The sequence below is a fragment of the Psittacula echo genome (assembly GCF_963264785.1).
Source record: "Psittacula echo genome assembly, chromosome: 11".
Lineage (NCBI taxonomy): Eukaryota > Metazoa > Chordata > Aves > Psittaciformes > Psittacidae > Psittacula > Psittacula echo.
In genome coordinates this window covers 18,185,382-18,201,936 of record NC_137746.1, presented here as the reverse complement: position 1 = coordinate 18,201,936, position 16,555 = coordinate 18,185,382, and the positions used below count along the sequence as shown (strand labels likewise).

Below are 16,555 nucleotides of genomic sequence, written 5' to 3'. Positions count from 1 at the left end.
AGTTGTTCTAGGAGCATGGATAGAGTAGCAGCATCCTTTGGTATCTGGGCTCTGTATGAAAACTACATAAAGGAACATGAAGCCAGAAGCAGCTTTAAAATCACCTGACTTCATGCTTTCCTCCAAAGTTAGAATAGAATACTATAGGTACTTCAGTAAGTTGGGTATGATTCTGAGTTCATAAATCATCTTAGCTGTTAATAAAAGTCAAACTAGGGTGTTGCATTGTTTTCTATCTGAAACAAGGAAAAATTGGGTGACTTACGTTGAATTTTATAAATTTCTGTTAGCCAAATGAAACTGAGCTTTTGAAATCAATCTCGTGTCTGGGATTTGACAGCACAATATCAAATATCCTTTTGCCAGGTACAGATATCACTTAACATAAGAGTTTTTTGTAGTTTTTCCTGTTTGTCTCTTCCTGTGACATGAAGAGGGCAGAGTGGGTAAGGAGTATGGAAATGTGACACAATTCTGTGCATCAGCATCTATGGGATTCTTGAATCTTTTTGATTAACAAGTGTATCTAAAAGTATATCAACACTTTACCAAGACATTTATTCAGAAAACTTCAAATGTGTGTTTTTGAAAAGCTGTGACTGCCACATATTTCAAATGGCAATAAAGCAAATTGCATTGTGTGCAGGGAGGTTGGGGAGCAATTAACTGTGTGAAGCCTAATTTTTATGAATGAATGACTAAAACTGCCTGCCATAACACTGTGACTAATGTAGGGATTTGAGTTGTTACTTTGTATCTATGTTGTATATTATTTTAAATATGAGGTCAATGTTTTGCTTGATACTCTTCGATTGACTGAATTCACACATCCTGTCTGATAGGTCACTTTATTATTACCCTGCCACTAAACTATTTATAGAGATGTTATTTTAGAGATAAATCCAACTTGAGAAGGCTTCTTTCTCAGAAATGATATTACATATTACAAAGGATGGTGTCAGTACCTGTATCCAATATCAGAAACATTAATACAGTAAAAGATTATGGTTGTGGTACTGGTTTTATGAATGCAGTTTCACCCGGAATTATATTCTAAATGGATTTTGTTACAGTAAGATTAATTTGAAAGAACTAGCTATCTTAAATACAAATTTTACTGCATCTTTTATGTACCATTTTATTGGGCATATGAATAGGAGTTGAATGAGAGTCTTGTTTGAAAATACACTGCGTGACTTGAATGTGCTCCTAGGGTCAAATTTTAGCTTGATCTCAGATTCTCAGCAAATAATCTGCTCAGCCTGTAGAAGAAACTGCACAGCTATGCTGGGCTGCAGCAATGTCTTCTGTCCATGTGTTTCATGTAGCTACTCTGCTAATGCTGGTACACATCTGAAACTCACTGCCTGATCACTGACTAAGCTACTGTGCACGGAGTAGGTTTCTGTGCAGGACATGATGGGTTTCCATGTTAAGGTTAGCAATATTGGGCCATGCAGTCAGCATGCTGCCTGCACACCATGCTCGGACCATACCTTACCCCTGGCCACCCACTGCAGTTGGTGGGTGATGTGGGGCTGTGTGGTGGCAAGATATCATGGACATCCCACATTTGCAGGAACAAATCTGGCCTCCTGGCTGAAACAGAACACTTGATCTTTCAGCATTGCAGAAGCTTCCTAGTCTTATGACTAAACTTCATAGAATCGTAGAATGGTTTGGGTTGGAAGGGAATTTGAAGGTCTTAGTCCTATTTCTAGTTCCAACCGCCGTCAAAAAAAACTTCCCATAAATGCAGTCTTCCTTCCTTCATAGAATCATAGAATCCCAACCTGGTTTGGGTTGGAAAGCACCTTAAGATCATCCAGTTCCATCCCCCTGCCACGGGCAGGGACACCTTCCACTAGAGCAGCTTGCTCCAAGCCCTTGTGTCCAACCTGGCCTTGAACACTGCCAGGGATGGGGCAGTCACAGCTTCTCTGGGCACCCTGTGCCAGCGCCTCAGCACCCTCACAGGGAAGAGCTTCTGCCTTATATCTAACCTGCGCTTCCCCTGTTTCAGTTTGAACCCATCACCCCTTGTCCTATTGCTACAGTCCCTAATGAAGAGTCCCTCTCCAGCATCCTTATAGCCCCCTTCAGACACTGGAAGCTGCTCTGAGGTCTCCACACAGCTTCTCTTCTCCAGGCTGAACAGCCTTCCTGAATCTGTCTGTCTTATATACGTAAATAGCCCAGCTGGGCTCAGCTGAATCTTTTTGTGTATGCTCAACCTTCTGAGCAGATGTGGATATTTTGACTATTGATCTGTTTGGTTTCCTCAAGTCTCAGGACAGGGTAGCACAAACTCACCCTCTCTTCCCTGCTCAGCTGTTGGCAGCTTGAAGGTGGGGGAAGCGGTGGTGGTGTGTGTAACACCAAAAGCTGCTGGTAGTTAGAGAATTGTGTTGGTTGTGCACGAGAGGAAAACCTCAAGGGTGTCTCCCCCTAAAAAAGTAATGGGAGCCCATCTGCTTAGGTCGCTTAAAATGAAGTTGGATGGAGTGGAATGTACTGCTGGGAACAATCCCCTGTTAACAAGGCGAGATGCTCTGACACCGGTGGGGGCTTTATTCAGTCTCACACTTTTGTGACCTATCCTGCAATGTGAGCTTTCCTCTGTGTTTTTCTGTATTTTCTCTATAGTTCATATTCTTCGGAAAGACGCAAGTGATGACTTCCCTTGAGACTCCCTTTTTAATACCAGCAGATCCCCTTTGTGTGAGGTTTACTTCTCTTCTTCTAAGCTGTCACACATGGTGTTCCCACATTTTTCTATTTCATTGGGAAAGCTGATGTTCTCCGAGTTCTTACCTTTACCTATGAAAGACAGAAATTGCATAGATACGTAGTAGACAGAATTTAGAAAGAAATTCTGTTATGACATACATATCCCAGGCAATTTAAGAAGCCTTACTTAATGTTCATAGTTATCTGCCTCCACAGAAAGTGTTAGAGTGGAGGGATTCAGGAGTTTTTGTTCTCAGCCTTCCTATCTTTTCAGCCCCTTCAATAAATAAAAGTCTAGCTGGCCCATTCTTTCAACTCAGCATGTATTCCTCCCTCCCAACACATCTGTGAGTAGTTATTCCATACATTCCTTTGTTTGATATCTATCTTAAAGAAATATTGGGGGTGTTGGGTAATTTTTAAACATGTTTTCTCTAGAATATAGAAAGGGAAAAAAAAGCAGCAGCAAGGAAGCCAGTCACAGCATCTTGGTGAGAAATGCTTCAGTGCCACGGTGAAGCTTCCCCTCTGTGTGTGTGCACTCTGAAACGCCAGCTGCACTGCTGTGGTACTTGAGCAGTGACACCAGGTTTGTGCTGCACTGAAAGGTCTGGTTCACTCTTGACCATTTGTCAATCTGTGTGACTCTCCTGCTTTGAAGACCTGAGCTAGTGCTTCTGCGTGGCTCTCTGGCCATGCAGAACTGTCCAAACGCACTCAAAGGGGCCTCACCTCTCACTCAACCCATACTATTTTGCATTGACATAGGTTTAGTTACGTGGTTTTGGTTAGAGTTTATTTTTGTCAAAATGTTACTCTGTAGAAAATAGCTTGTGCGTGCCCAGCATAACACGATGTGTCATTTTATTTGTATACCCTTTCTTTGGCTTTAACTAAGCCCTGCAGGCTTTGGAATTGAAGGATTAAAAAATAACAATAGCAAATAAAAAGCATAATTTTATTTTCAGTGTTGCTAGGTACCTCGTTCCATGTACCTCATTTATTATTCGCGAGATAGCCGTAGGCATACCAGCAACTCACTGAAGGAATGAATGGAAAATATGAAAACAGTGATTATCCTCTAAAATCCAAATTAAACAGGCTATTGTCACTGCTGCTTTTCTGTAATTTCTCTGTATTCTGTAGGTGCCATCATCAGACTACTTTTATTTGTTACAGTTCTGTAGTTAACAGCTGTAATGAGAAGAAGAGGATTTAAATGTGATTTAAATGTAATTTAAATGTTGCCCTTGAAACTCACGTGTATCTTGTGAGCAAGAAAACACTGTGCTGTACAACATACTCTCTACTGCTGGGCATCTTTACCCATAGGACCGCCTGGTCCAGCATCAATTCAGGTCAATGGAAAGACTTCACTGACTGCCAGCGGGCTTTGGGTACAGATATGTGAAATGAGGTTAGGTGGAAAGACAAACAAGAGATAGTGGGTTCCAGACTACAGCTGCCCTACACATATGCTACAGCTTTGGAATCAGAAGGATGCAGCAGGCGTAACCTCTTGATTTATGTCTGGTTTTCCATGTGCAAACTGAGTAAAGGCTAAAAACACTGTCCATTTCTCTAAGTGGTTATAACATATCACCTAGAGTGATTCTACTTTTTCTTTCTTCCGTATCTCCTATTACCCTTTTTACTTTAATTGTACAGAGAGGCTACCTATTCCTTCAAAGATTGAAAACATTAAAAAGAAGATTTCTCTAATTTCTCCTTCCCTGTCTGCCCTTTCCGTTCCTTTGTTTTCCAGAATGATTTGTCCCACCATAAGTGGAAGTTCTGATGATTATTGAGGTTTAGACTGAAACTACAAATTATTCAGACAGTCTTTATATTTTGTTTTACTTAAAATATTTGGTTTGGAGTTTTAAACTAGTTTATGCAAAGGAAAATCTATCTATGCCTCAGTAGCTGGGTACACATGGGTACACTGGAGCTTCTGAGTACCAGTGGAAAAGGTACTGAAAAGGAAACAATGAAAAGGTACAATGAAATTAAATGAAAGGTAAAAATGAAATTGAAAGTACAATTTTCAGTACGAGGTACTAAAAAGGTACAATGAAAAGAAACTCCATGCAGAATTTACCCCAAAGTGGATAAAGAGTCTCTGAGGTACTGTCTGCATTCTGGAAATAAATTTGCTGAGTCAAAAAAATGAATGAATCACCTCTTATTTAGCCCCAGAATAATTTTACTGTAGATGAAACCTATGAGTATTCTCTCATAAATATATCCGGCCCTCTGGAGATCACCCAGTGCGACCCCTGCCAGGGCAGGTCACCCAGAGCAGGGCACACAGGAACGTGTCCAGGTGGGTTTGGGATGTCTCCAGAGAGGGGCTCTTCCACCCGCAGTGTCAAGTTCTTCCTCATGTTGAGGTGAAACTCGTTGTGTTTTAGTTCATGGCCACTGCTCTTCGTGCTGGCACTGGGCACCGATGAAAAGAGTCTGGCACCATCCTCCTGGCACCCACCTTTGAGAATACTGATCCCATTGATGACATCCCCTCTCAGTCTGCTCTTCTCCAGACTGAACAGGCCCAGCTCCTGCAATCTCTCCTCATAAGAGAGATGCTCCAGACCCCTGAGCATCCCTGTGGCCCTGACTATGGCAGTGGTGGTTGTTTTCTAGACTCACTATTTGTTTTTCTGTTGTGGCTATGAAAAACACTTTAATTTGTATTGTTACAGCATCTTCTAGGCCTCCTCATGGACTGTGGCATTGTGGAGCTCTACAAACAAGTGACAAAATCTAAGTGCTTCCATACAGGAGCTTTCTTTTCCTAATTTGTCTAAGCAAAGGTCTCCATCCTTTTTGATCCTTTTTCTCCATTGATACTGAGAATGTGAAATAAGATCAATGTAGTAACTGTATACATAGAGTTGTAGTTGACTAAATATTCCTCATCCTATTGACATGTTCTCATTTTTCATAGTGCTTTGTTAAAGTGTCCTATTTTTCTGATAATACCTAATTTACTTAGCATCCTTAGTAATTCCTCTTCCTCTTGGTAATAGGCACAGTCCAGAGACAGAAATCTAATGAATTCGTAGACAAAGGAATTTAGCTATTTTATGGCAAAGTTACCACACTTTTCCTTAAGCCATAGTCTTCACATGTTGTTTTTGAGTATTTATTTGTGCTGTGTATCACCAAATTTCCTCTGTCACCATATGTGCACGGGAATGGATAAGCTGAAGAAATGTAAGTGCTGTTTTACTTGTAAATGGGTATGTCCCTGTATTAAAGCCCCAGTTCGCAGTCGCAGGTAAGTCACCGGCTGCAGTAGTGTCAATCTAGCACTTTAAACAAGCACTTTCTTCTTTTTTTCACCTACCTTTTTGACATTTTCCATTAAGTATATGGTAATAGAAGAGATGAGCAGAATTTCTCTACACACCAGGAATAGCAACCTGTCAGCTTAGCATGAAGGGCTCTTTTCTGTGCCGTGACTGAGAGCTTCATACTATGGCAGATTACTTCTTAAGGTTAGATGTTGATAGCCCTTCCCTCTAACTACCTTATTCTGTGAGTGAATTCATAAGACAGCCAGGAGGCAGTGTTCAGTGTGAGCTGGGAGTGCAGCATGAAAGCAAGTTTGAACAGAGCACTTGGTGTTAGGACATGCTTCGTACAGTGTGCATGTCCAGCAATGACCGTATTGTATATCCAGCTGGGAGAACCAAGCACTTTCGGAGGCTCTGGAGGCTCCTCAGTTAGACATTTTGTGACCTTGCCTAGTGTCAAAACCTGTTGGAGGGTATCAAGACCCATTAGCCACATGCAGATGCTGTGTGTGACCAGGATGTTCATCAGTACTAATCACTGTGCACATGCACATATAGAAAGATTTAAATCGAGTGTGCTGTTCAGTGCACTGCCCAAATATAAACTGGTTTTAGAAGAAAACTTGTTATTAATAGATCACAGTGGAGCTCTGTTGTCAGCAGAGCTGCCAATATGTCAACAGGCTGTTAGAACAAGTTTTGGTCTAACAAACTATACTACTATGTAAATATTTGCTTGAAGAAACAAAGTTATAAGCAGAAATGCACATATGCACACATGCATGTATGGAAAAGCACGTAACCATGCCAAATATCTAAAGAGTTGTCCATTACTTAAAACTGTTTTGAAAATTAATACAGCATTCAGTTAATAGATCTTTTAAGGAAGACATTATTGTCAAAGTACTTGGATCTTATTGTAGTCAGCTGCTGTTTTTTAACCCTTCCTTCTGATATTTATGTTATTGAAGCACAAAGTCTTCTTTGGAAGGCCAGAGTTAAATAGACTCCATAAAGGTAGCATAGTGTTACCTAGCAACACCATGTCTAATCCAGTGATGCTTGCTTCTCTCTTTAGGCTAAACGCAAAGTCATGTCCCAGCTGCACATAAAACTTTCAGAGCTTTTGCTGTTCCTGTTTTCATCTTGCTCATATGATGCAAAGCAAACTGCTTCAGTGATTTAATTCTCCTCAATGCCTCATCCTGTGTGTATATTCACAATTACTATTTGGTTTTCGTTTAAAATGAATAATTTGTCCTACAGTATGATGCCTCCCCTCAAACATTATCATTTTGGTCATTCAAACAACCTGACAAATGAAAGAGAGGAAAAAATGCCTTGAAAATATATTACCTGTGCTGCAAAATAAGTGCAATTTTTTTATAGCTAAGCTATGTAATGCCAGAATAACCTTACAGTTAAGTGAAAGGGGGCTGTATGTTTTTATACGCAAAAGCATTGAAATAAAATTTCTAGGACTTGTTTTTAGCTGCTGATAACTTTCTGCATCAAATATACTGAATGGTCTGGCAGAGGGCTGGTGTTTTACTCCACAGAGCTTTGGTGGAGATGAAGCTGCTCTGCCAGTGCTAGAAATGATGCAGTATCAGGCACCTGGGTAGGAACATGCACAGGAACTTTGGTTGTTGTTATCCATAAAGAACCTTTTCTGTGGGACAGCTGGGGTCCCAGAGGTCTCAGCCCAGCACCTTCATCAGTCCCAATATTCATTTATTTTTGGAGGTTTTTAAGGAGTATAAGAAACTTTCCTAATCATATCAAAAATTAATGTGGCTGTGGACTCCTTGATCACTATAAATGTCTCAGGTAACAATGCAGTGAGGAAAAGTAAAAGTGGATGCTTACATAGTGTGATAGGGTTGTGTGAGTACCAGGGATACAAGGCAGCTCGCTGTTCCCACACATGAAACTCTTGCAGCAGTGTGAAAACCAGTACGGGATAGGAGGAGCTTCCCTCCGTCACCTGGCTACAACAAAGGCAGCTGGGAGGAGCAGAAAGACACAAAGTCAGAGCTGTGTCTTTCTGAACAGGTTTGAGGAAACTCAGACAATCTGGTGATCTCTGGAAGGGTGCTCAACCTTTAGCACTGGTAGGAAAGCTGTGCTGGTTTGACTGTTGCTCGTGTTCCCAGTCACTTGTGGAAGCAAAGGGGCACAAAGGCAACTGTCATCTTTCTCCAGTGATGAACATCTGAAGTGGTGCTGCTCAAACAAAACAGACGTATTTGCTTTCAGGATATTTCCTCCTTCACAGCTGCTGCAAAGAGTACCCACACTCTGGTGGGGTGCCCATTAGCTCTTTGGTACTCTTCAAATGCCTGGGGAAGTGGAGTGCTTACTTAATAGTCACACCTTGGGACTATAGTGGCAAATGCAAAGGACTAACCCAGCCAGTCAGTGAGACCTGAGAGGGCTGCAGCAGGCCCCTGCAGACCTTGATGCCAACAGTGACTCATCGCTGCTGGTGGAGGGGAAGATGAGAGAGCATGAAGCTTTCTGAGCTGTTTGGAGATTAATTTTCTGCCCAAAACCATCAGCAGTGAGAATAATTATTCCTTGTCCTCTGGTGGTGGTAGAGATGACAGGATTATCTACTTCCAACCCAAACAAGAGAGTCTTTGGATGACTGGGACCCAGCATCTATTGTCAATAAGGAAACGTGAACAGGTGTGATGAGAGGTCTGCTGCAGGAGTCTTAAACCTTCTATCGCCTCCGCAGACAAACACACATGCTTGTGTGGATTGGGTGTTGATGCATTTGATTGTATATACCAAGGCTGGAAATTGGTTTTCTTACCCTTTTTTTATAATGAATATTCAGTAAGAGACTTAGTTTCAGGAAAAAGCAGTCAGAGTATTCTGTTACCTATGGACATTCTGGTAGAACATATAAGCACCTTAGCTAATGAATATTTTTGATTTTAATTCAACTCATGCTATACAATGCCATGTGATATCCACAGTCAATTCAAAACTGGCATCTTTTGTGGGATCTCTTTTCTAACGTGCCTTGTGGAAAGCATGGAATGTTGTCATGAGTACACCTAGTGTAAAATAAGTAGGTCTTTTTAAATGACTGCTAAAAAATACTTTTATAGCCATTTATTTAAACTGTGTTTAGAGAAGCTCTGGAGAATTATGCAATGCACAATATAAAAGGCACTCTGAACATTGACAGGCTTGTTGAAGAAGACGTTCTCCCTCATGTATGTGTGTACGTTGGGAAAAATAAGAGGCTGTGATCTTCTGTCAGCAGACTGTAATTTCTACCGACTCAAGGTCTTAACCTTTACTGGCTCCTCAAGGTACACATTATGTCTGATGGTAGGAGTGCTCCTGCCTTCTGGCTTGAGTCAAACCCCCATTGCTCTGAGGTATCCTATGGCTCTGGGCCAGGAGAGCACTTGTCCCACCAGCAGAACGAGCCCTTTTGTGTGCACAGTGATGTTGTGACCAGTCTGGGTGGCAGCGTGCACCGGGGCCTTGTCCTCACCTTCTCCATTTCTTCAACCAGATGGGTGCCCCGACCTGTGCAACGGCAACGGGAGGTGCACGCTGGGCCAGAACAGCTGGCAGTGCGTCTGCCAGCCCGGATGGAGGGGGCCCGGCTGCAACGTTGCGATGGAGACGGCCTGTGCCGACAGCAAGGACAACGAGGGAGGTGAGCACAGCCCTGCGGCCCCGGTCCCCACACAGCAGCGCGTTCCACTGCTTCCCTCGTGAGTCGTTTCCTGTCAGAAGGACCTGGGCTGTTGTTGCTGTCAAGTGCTGTTCACACCATCCCCAGGGCTGAAGGGGCCCTCTGGAGATCCCCCAGTGCAACCGCTGCCAGGGCAGGTCCCCCAGAGCAGGGCACACAGGAACGTGTCCAGGTGGGTTTGGGATGTCTCCAGTGAGAGAGACTCCACGACCCCCCCTTGGGCAGCCTGTGCCAGGGCTCTGACACCCGCAATGGAAAGTTCTTGTTCATGTTGAGATGAAACTTTTTTGTTGTTACATTTCTGTTGAAACAAATAAGGTCAAGTGAGCTGTGGCCCCACGCAGGGACACGGTGACCTGCAAGGGACATGGTGACCCACAGGGCTGTGGTGACCCGCAGGGACGTGGTGACCTGCAAGGGACATGCTGACCCACAGCACGGGTCAGGAGCGCACAGGCAGGCACAGTCCCACCCCATCCTGCTGAGCCTGGGTGCGGAGCATGGCCCAGGACAGAGCTTTCCTGTGGGCTGTGGGCACACGTGAATGGCAAAGCAGCTGCCGGTGTGCGCAGTCATCATGGCTGGCTGGCCAGGACATTTAGCAGTGCTTTTCCTGCTCTGTGCTGGAGGCCAGGGGCATGCTCTCACGTACACAACCTGTGCATGTGGCTGTACTTGCTGTTCTGTTCATGTGCCAGACTTTGAAGGGCTGAGCGAGGTGCGCTGAGCAGTCACATGAGGTAAGGCTCTGTTTACTGTCAAAAGTGGCTTTAGTGTATCTCATTTTGCAAAGCTTTCTGTGGTGTATGTTCTATGGTATTTCCTGAAACTGCAGGGAAATATTTGGCTTATTTGAATGGCTGCTTCAAGAGTAAAATTGTCATTAAGATTAGTGCTTTAATTCTATAGAAGATTTTAGGGTGTGGAAATTGCTCATAAGTCCCAAACTGAGGGACAAGTATATTTGGGTTTGATCACATGATGTTAACCACATCTGAATATCATCCGGTAGCCTTAATCTGTAACTCCTGTTAGTTCCTTGGTTTCACATGTGATCAGTGCTACGGAAATACTTGAAAAGTTCTAGAGCAGATTCAATTTCAGAAAACTGGAACTTGCTTTATCTCTGTGACTGAATTAAGACCAGAATCTAACTGCCAGATTACATTAGTTGGCTTTAACTGTACAACAAAACCCACTAAACTTGTGTTAATATGCAGTGTAAGAAACTAAAAGGTGAACTGCTCAGGTCTGCGGATTTGACAGGCTTTGAAGATTATGGGGGAAAATTTGAAAATGGGTATGTCATCAGATTTTCATCAAAGTAAAGAATGAGTATGGAAAACATTATTAGAAGTACTTGAATAAGACATTTATTTACCATATTCTGCCCTTGTGAAACAGGCAAATGGGAAAAAATGACCAGAGGGAGCATTCAGCTGTTCATCCAAATTTAAAACTGCAGAATTCTCAAAGTTTGTCAAAATCAACGAATACATAGAATAAATATGCCTACAACAGATGTATAATATTAATCAGCACTAATGTGGAAGGTGCATGGTTTCTGGTTTGCCCTAGTTGCACTCAAAGAAAACTGTTTGGTCTAGCTGAAGGCTAGAAAGATTGAGGGGAGAGCACTTGGGTCGTTCTCAGTGCTTGCGGGTTGAAGTCATGTTTTTCCAGAGGCTGGAGTGGTTGCTGCTCGTTGCTCCATGTCAGAGTGTAGATGCTTTGAAAGTCTATGCCTGTTCCAAGGTCCAAACAACATCAAAAGTCCATTTGACCCACACGTTTCACATGGGGATTTTATGATAAAGGCAGAAATGAATCCTTTGTTTTCTGACCCTTAGCTCAGGAGTTCAACCCAATGATCATCATTACTGTTTTCCAACAGCCTCATCCTCGTTAGGTTTCTGTAGTTTTTCTGCAGGGGAGAGCAGGAGATGTCCAGCACGTGCTCAGCTGCTGTTTTACATACACTTGTAAGCTGTACCTGAAAACGTGAACAGACAAATGCTTTATCTCAGCCACACCGTGTTGTGTGCACAGCTGAGGTGGTGCAGGCTCTGCAGCACTGCAGAACTCTGCTGTCTCTCTCATGCCTTGGTGATTTTTGCTGTTTCAGTTTGCCTTATTGTATTCTGAATTTCTGATTTCTTTGAAATGGCATGGAGTTCTTTCCAATGTGCTGTAAGGACAGAGTCTTTGTCATTCCCATCTGTTTGGCAAACCATCAATCATAAGAGTGACATCAAAACTCAAAACTGGATATAACATGAATCACTTAATACCTGGTATCTTAGAGTGCAGTTCTGCCTTTGCCTTACTAGTCTTTATGTGTCTGGTTCACTACATATCTGACCAGGGGCACATCCTGTGACTTATACGTTTATCAATGCTAACACAGGGCACAGGAGTGTGCAGAAATGGAGAGGAAGGAAGGAAGGAATATGTGCTCTGTGCTTCAAGCTGCACCTTTGTATAATTGTGACTGAGCATATAAAGAAGCAGATAAAATTAAGTTTTCTCATTAGACAAAGCTGGAAGCTGTACCATGGGAACCAATGTTAAAGATTCAGCTAGTTACCAGAACCCCAAGTTTCACATAAACTGCAAGATTATTGAAACTTAAACAAATTTCGTCTCCTCCCAGTCACTCTTTTCATTTGCAACTCAACCAAGTTTATTTGCAGAAAAATGTTGAAAACGCTTGCTGCTCCATTACCAGCATTGCTCTGCTAATATAAGCAAGTATGTTAAGTGGAGTAGTAGTGAAGATGCAAGCTGTTCTTTTGAAAGGCAGTAAGGTAGCTAAAAATACTATTTTTGCCTAAATGAGGTCCTTATCTGGACAGCTGAACTTCCTTTCTTTCTGTTCCTCTATTCATGTTGTTAAAGTAAGTTGCCTCAGCAAGTCACACGGATCATTTACTGCCTTCCATTCTTCCCCATGCAGCAACAGATTTAACATATTTTGGAGCGTTTTCACTGTTCAGCCATTCTTACTGAAACTGTATCTCACAATCAGATTCAAAGGCCTTCGGCCAAGTCTTCATTTCATGGATGTCAAGAAGAACATTGCCACTGACTCCAAAGGGATTCCCATTTGTCCTGTTTTGTCTTATTATCTGCCACAATGCGAACTCCATACCATAGTTCAGAAAGAGAAAAATGAAAGATTATAGTTAATATTTTTCTTCCATTTTAGATTAATGTGCTTTAGCTGGCTTATTCCTAGAAGAGGCAGATGTGTCCCTGTCTTGCTGAGACATACAAATCTTCATTTTAAATGGGATGTCAATGTGCATTACTCAGATAAATAAAATGGGTTTCTAAAGAGTGTCCGAAGCTGTTCTCTCCTCTTAGGGCTGTTCAAGTAGAACTGTGCATGATCCAAGGTAGCACTGGGAAATTCACTTGTATTTGTCCTTGCCATCCCATGTCAAATCTAGAGATGGGCTTAACTGGGTCTTCATTATAAACCTATTCAGGGTAACTATGGTGTGTAGGCTACTTTGCTGAAAAAGCTTGAAAGTCCCTTATTTATCCATCTGTTTATCTATTTATGTATCTTTAAGGAGGAAACTGAACTGAAAAGTAAGCGGGTCCTGGCATTGACTCACTTTTAAAATCTTTTGAAATTGGAAAATGCTTCTGTTTTCCAAATCACTTTTGTATTACACAATTTACTCATTGTGGCTGCTTCTAAATCTAATCCTTTCCTTAATCGGTCCCTCAGTAATCTAATAGTTATTGAGCATCTTTTGGAGGGATTAGAAATAGCTTTATTTTAAGACCTGTAATTGTGATTACAATGTATAATCCCCCCAATAGACATGTATAACCCATTTAAATCATTGTGGATTTATTTTAGGAAATTAAGGGATTAGAAATGATATTTTGAGGAATGGGAGAAGGTACATTGCTTTTTAAGTCATATTTCTTTTGATATATTCATAAGGAAACCAATATTTATACACTTCTTTTTATAATAACTATTTTATAATAAATTGCTTGATCCTAAATTGAAAAATGTTTCTGGTATCTCAGAACAGCCTGTATAAATTGTGTATGTTTAACTAGATTTCAACTTAGACCTTCCAGTGCCTCCAAGTAAAATGGACAATGGAATGTTTAGCAAAAAAATACTTCTTTTCTAAAGAACAGTTTCACTAGATGTTGGATGCAGCTGGTACCAGGAGCTCATGCTTGAGGGGCCTTTGTTCTGAACTTAGTGGGATAATTTGGGACAGCTACTTAAGAACTCTGTCCTCTTCCCAGGCAGCCTTGGCAGGAGCCCATATTGCCCTCTGGGGTTGCTCCTTCTAGGCTTTTCTTTTCCTTCTTTCTCCTTTCTCCCACCTTTTGTATCCATTCAGAATTACTCATGTTTATAATCTTTATTAGCAAGACAGTAAAAATTAGGTAATCTCAGAGAAAAAGGAACAGAAACTAATCCAGGTTTTGCTAAATGGGTTTGTTTCAGATTTGATCAGGATGGAGAGGACAGGTACAGACAGGGTAAAAAGAAAAAGAAAAATGCTTATATCATGCCACAGATCACATTTCTCCTCAAAATGTAATTATCTGGACTAAAATCGGGTGGTGAAGAAAAAGAAGCGACCCATGACAGTATAGAATGCTAAACTAGATGGAATGAGGAATTCCTTGTTTGTTATGCAAAGTGGGACATTCTTTTTTCAAAACACATTTTAATTTATTTTTGCTTGGCTTTCCAAAGTGAGCTGTGCCTGTCTCCAAAGGAAATTTTGCCCTGCAGTTTGTTACTATATAGCTGTAACCCCACCAAGAGGTACAGTCGGCAGTAATTTTGTTTGGCACAATACATCAAAGATAATGAATGAGGGAAAGCAGCTCTCTGCTCCAATATGAATTCCCCTCAGTTCAGGAGAAAAACACATTTCTAGAGAAGTTCACCGTCAGGACAGTGCACTTGACTGATTGAAAGGCTGTTTATTTGAGTTGTCTTGGAAAACTCATCTCTGAAATTAGACAGAAAGAAAATAGAAAGAAAAGAGAAGTGTCTTTCTGCAATAAACATTTAGAAAAAAATTGCTTTTAGAAAATTACAAATCCTGTGACTTGATACTGCATCAGGCTTGTGACATTTAAGATAATACAAGTATTTCACAGCACAAAGGCAAATAATGTAATTTAGCTTGCCTCAACAAGCATTGCCTCAGCAGGGGTCTCTAATTCAGCGCAGACAAAAGATTTTATGAAGTTCTCAATATAAATACTCAGAATACTCTTGGCACAGAAAACACCTTCCCAGGGCCTGTACAATAGTCAGTTTTAGAACATTAAATGTAATGAGTACTTGAAATCTATTGTGGACAGGGGCCAGAGTGAGTCGTGTAGGCTTGAGTAGAAAATCTGTATCAAAACTAGACATGTAAGTTTGACAAGAGCTAATGAGTGTGCTTGTCTGTGATTTTGCTAAAACTCATGTCAGCCCTTAATCGCCTTTACACACATTAGCCAGCTTATCCTCACACTGTCCCTCCTGGGGTATGTTACTACAATAACATACTCTTATAACCCCATGGAGAACTGAAAGCAAGAAATTCAGTGACTGCAATTTCCATGGTTTAAAAAGCCCTCTGCCACTGGGTAAGTGTCTGTGTGTGTGCACTAGAACTGAACAAAGAGTTCTGTCACGATTGTTTTCGTTGTGGAGCCCTCCAGGTCAGCTCTGCTGTAAGTAAGCCATGCATGGTTTGAGGTTGGAGCATAGAATTGTGGAATGGTTTGGGTTGGAAAGGACCTTAAGATCATCCAGTTCCAACCCCACTGCCATGGGCAGGGATGCCTCACCCTGGACCATGTTGCCAAGGCTCTGTCCAACATCAGTTGTCCACTAGTATTCACAAGCTGTGTACCACCACTCTCAGTGTGTAGCTGGAGCTACACCTGCAGTAGTCGTTTCCAGCTGGTGCTCTTAGGGATGAGGGGTTTCCCAACTGCCAGAGCTCAGGGCAGCACAGGGATCCTGAGTGGGCAAGGGAAATAAAGCTGTTGCTTACCAATGTCATATGCCAGGGTACTTTAAAACCTCATTGGGTGTTTTGGGAGCATTCAGAGGCACACTCAGGTTACACATAAGCCAGGTTTATCCTATTTAACCACAATTTTGGATTTACAATCCAACCTTTCCTGAAAGGCAGCTTTGATTTAGGTTTAATGGTTCCAGAAATACTCTGCTGTGCTCACGGTTTATTTTAAGAGCCAGTGGTATAATTTGGATATCCTGACAGTTCACAGAGAGGCTTCCCAGACTGGCTAATTGAGGAACAATTAGATCAGGCTACAAAAGTGAAAATTTGGGTTAAATATTCGATAAAACTTCCAGGTAATAAGATATCTTGGGCTGTGGAATAGCCCGTCTGTGGAAACAGTTCTGCGTGCAGCTATAGAGCTCTATTAAAATCTGTCTGTGTTGGCACAGAGAAAGCCTACTCTTTTGATAATCTGATAGAGCATCTCAAATTCTTTCACCTTGGGTATATTAATACTACACATAATTAAAATTGGATCATGATAAATTAACTAATTTGCCCTTAGAGTGATCAAAGGCCCTTTTGCCCTCAGGGTTTGTAATAGCTGCTCTTCCCCCCCTGCCCCTCCTCATTTTAATCATCAGTCTGAAATGTTTACTGGAAAAAGAAAAATTTCCAGGAATTACACTTTGCAAGTCCCCAGCTCCTGAAGCTGGTGAAGTGTAAGGATGCCCTCTGCTGAGCAGGGGCTCAGAAGCTTTGTTCTGGAAACAAGGGGG

At 41.8% G+C, this 16,555-nt stretch overlaps 1 protein-coding gene across 5 annotated transcripts in view; it reads left to right on the top strand.

Moving 5' to 3' along the window:
• TENM2 (teneurin transmembrane protein 2) overlaps window positions 1-16,555 on the top strand; it is a gene marked incomplete at both ends in the record, with an annotated part of 540,785 nt that overhangs the window by 478,774 nt on the left and 45,456 nt on the right. For all 5 annotated transcript variants that reach the window (XM_080627345.1, XM_080627344.1, XM_080627343.1 and 2 more), the window contains one exon: window positions 9,571-9,717. In XM_080627345.1, coding sequence (XP_080483471.1) covers window positions 9,571-9,717 — 147 coding nt within the window. The remainder of the gene's footprint in view (window positions 1-9,570; window positions 9,718-16,555) is intronic.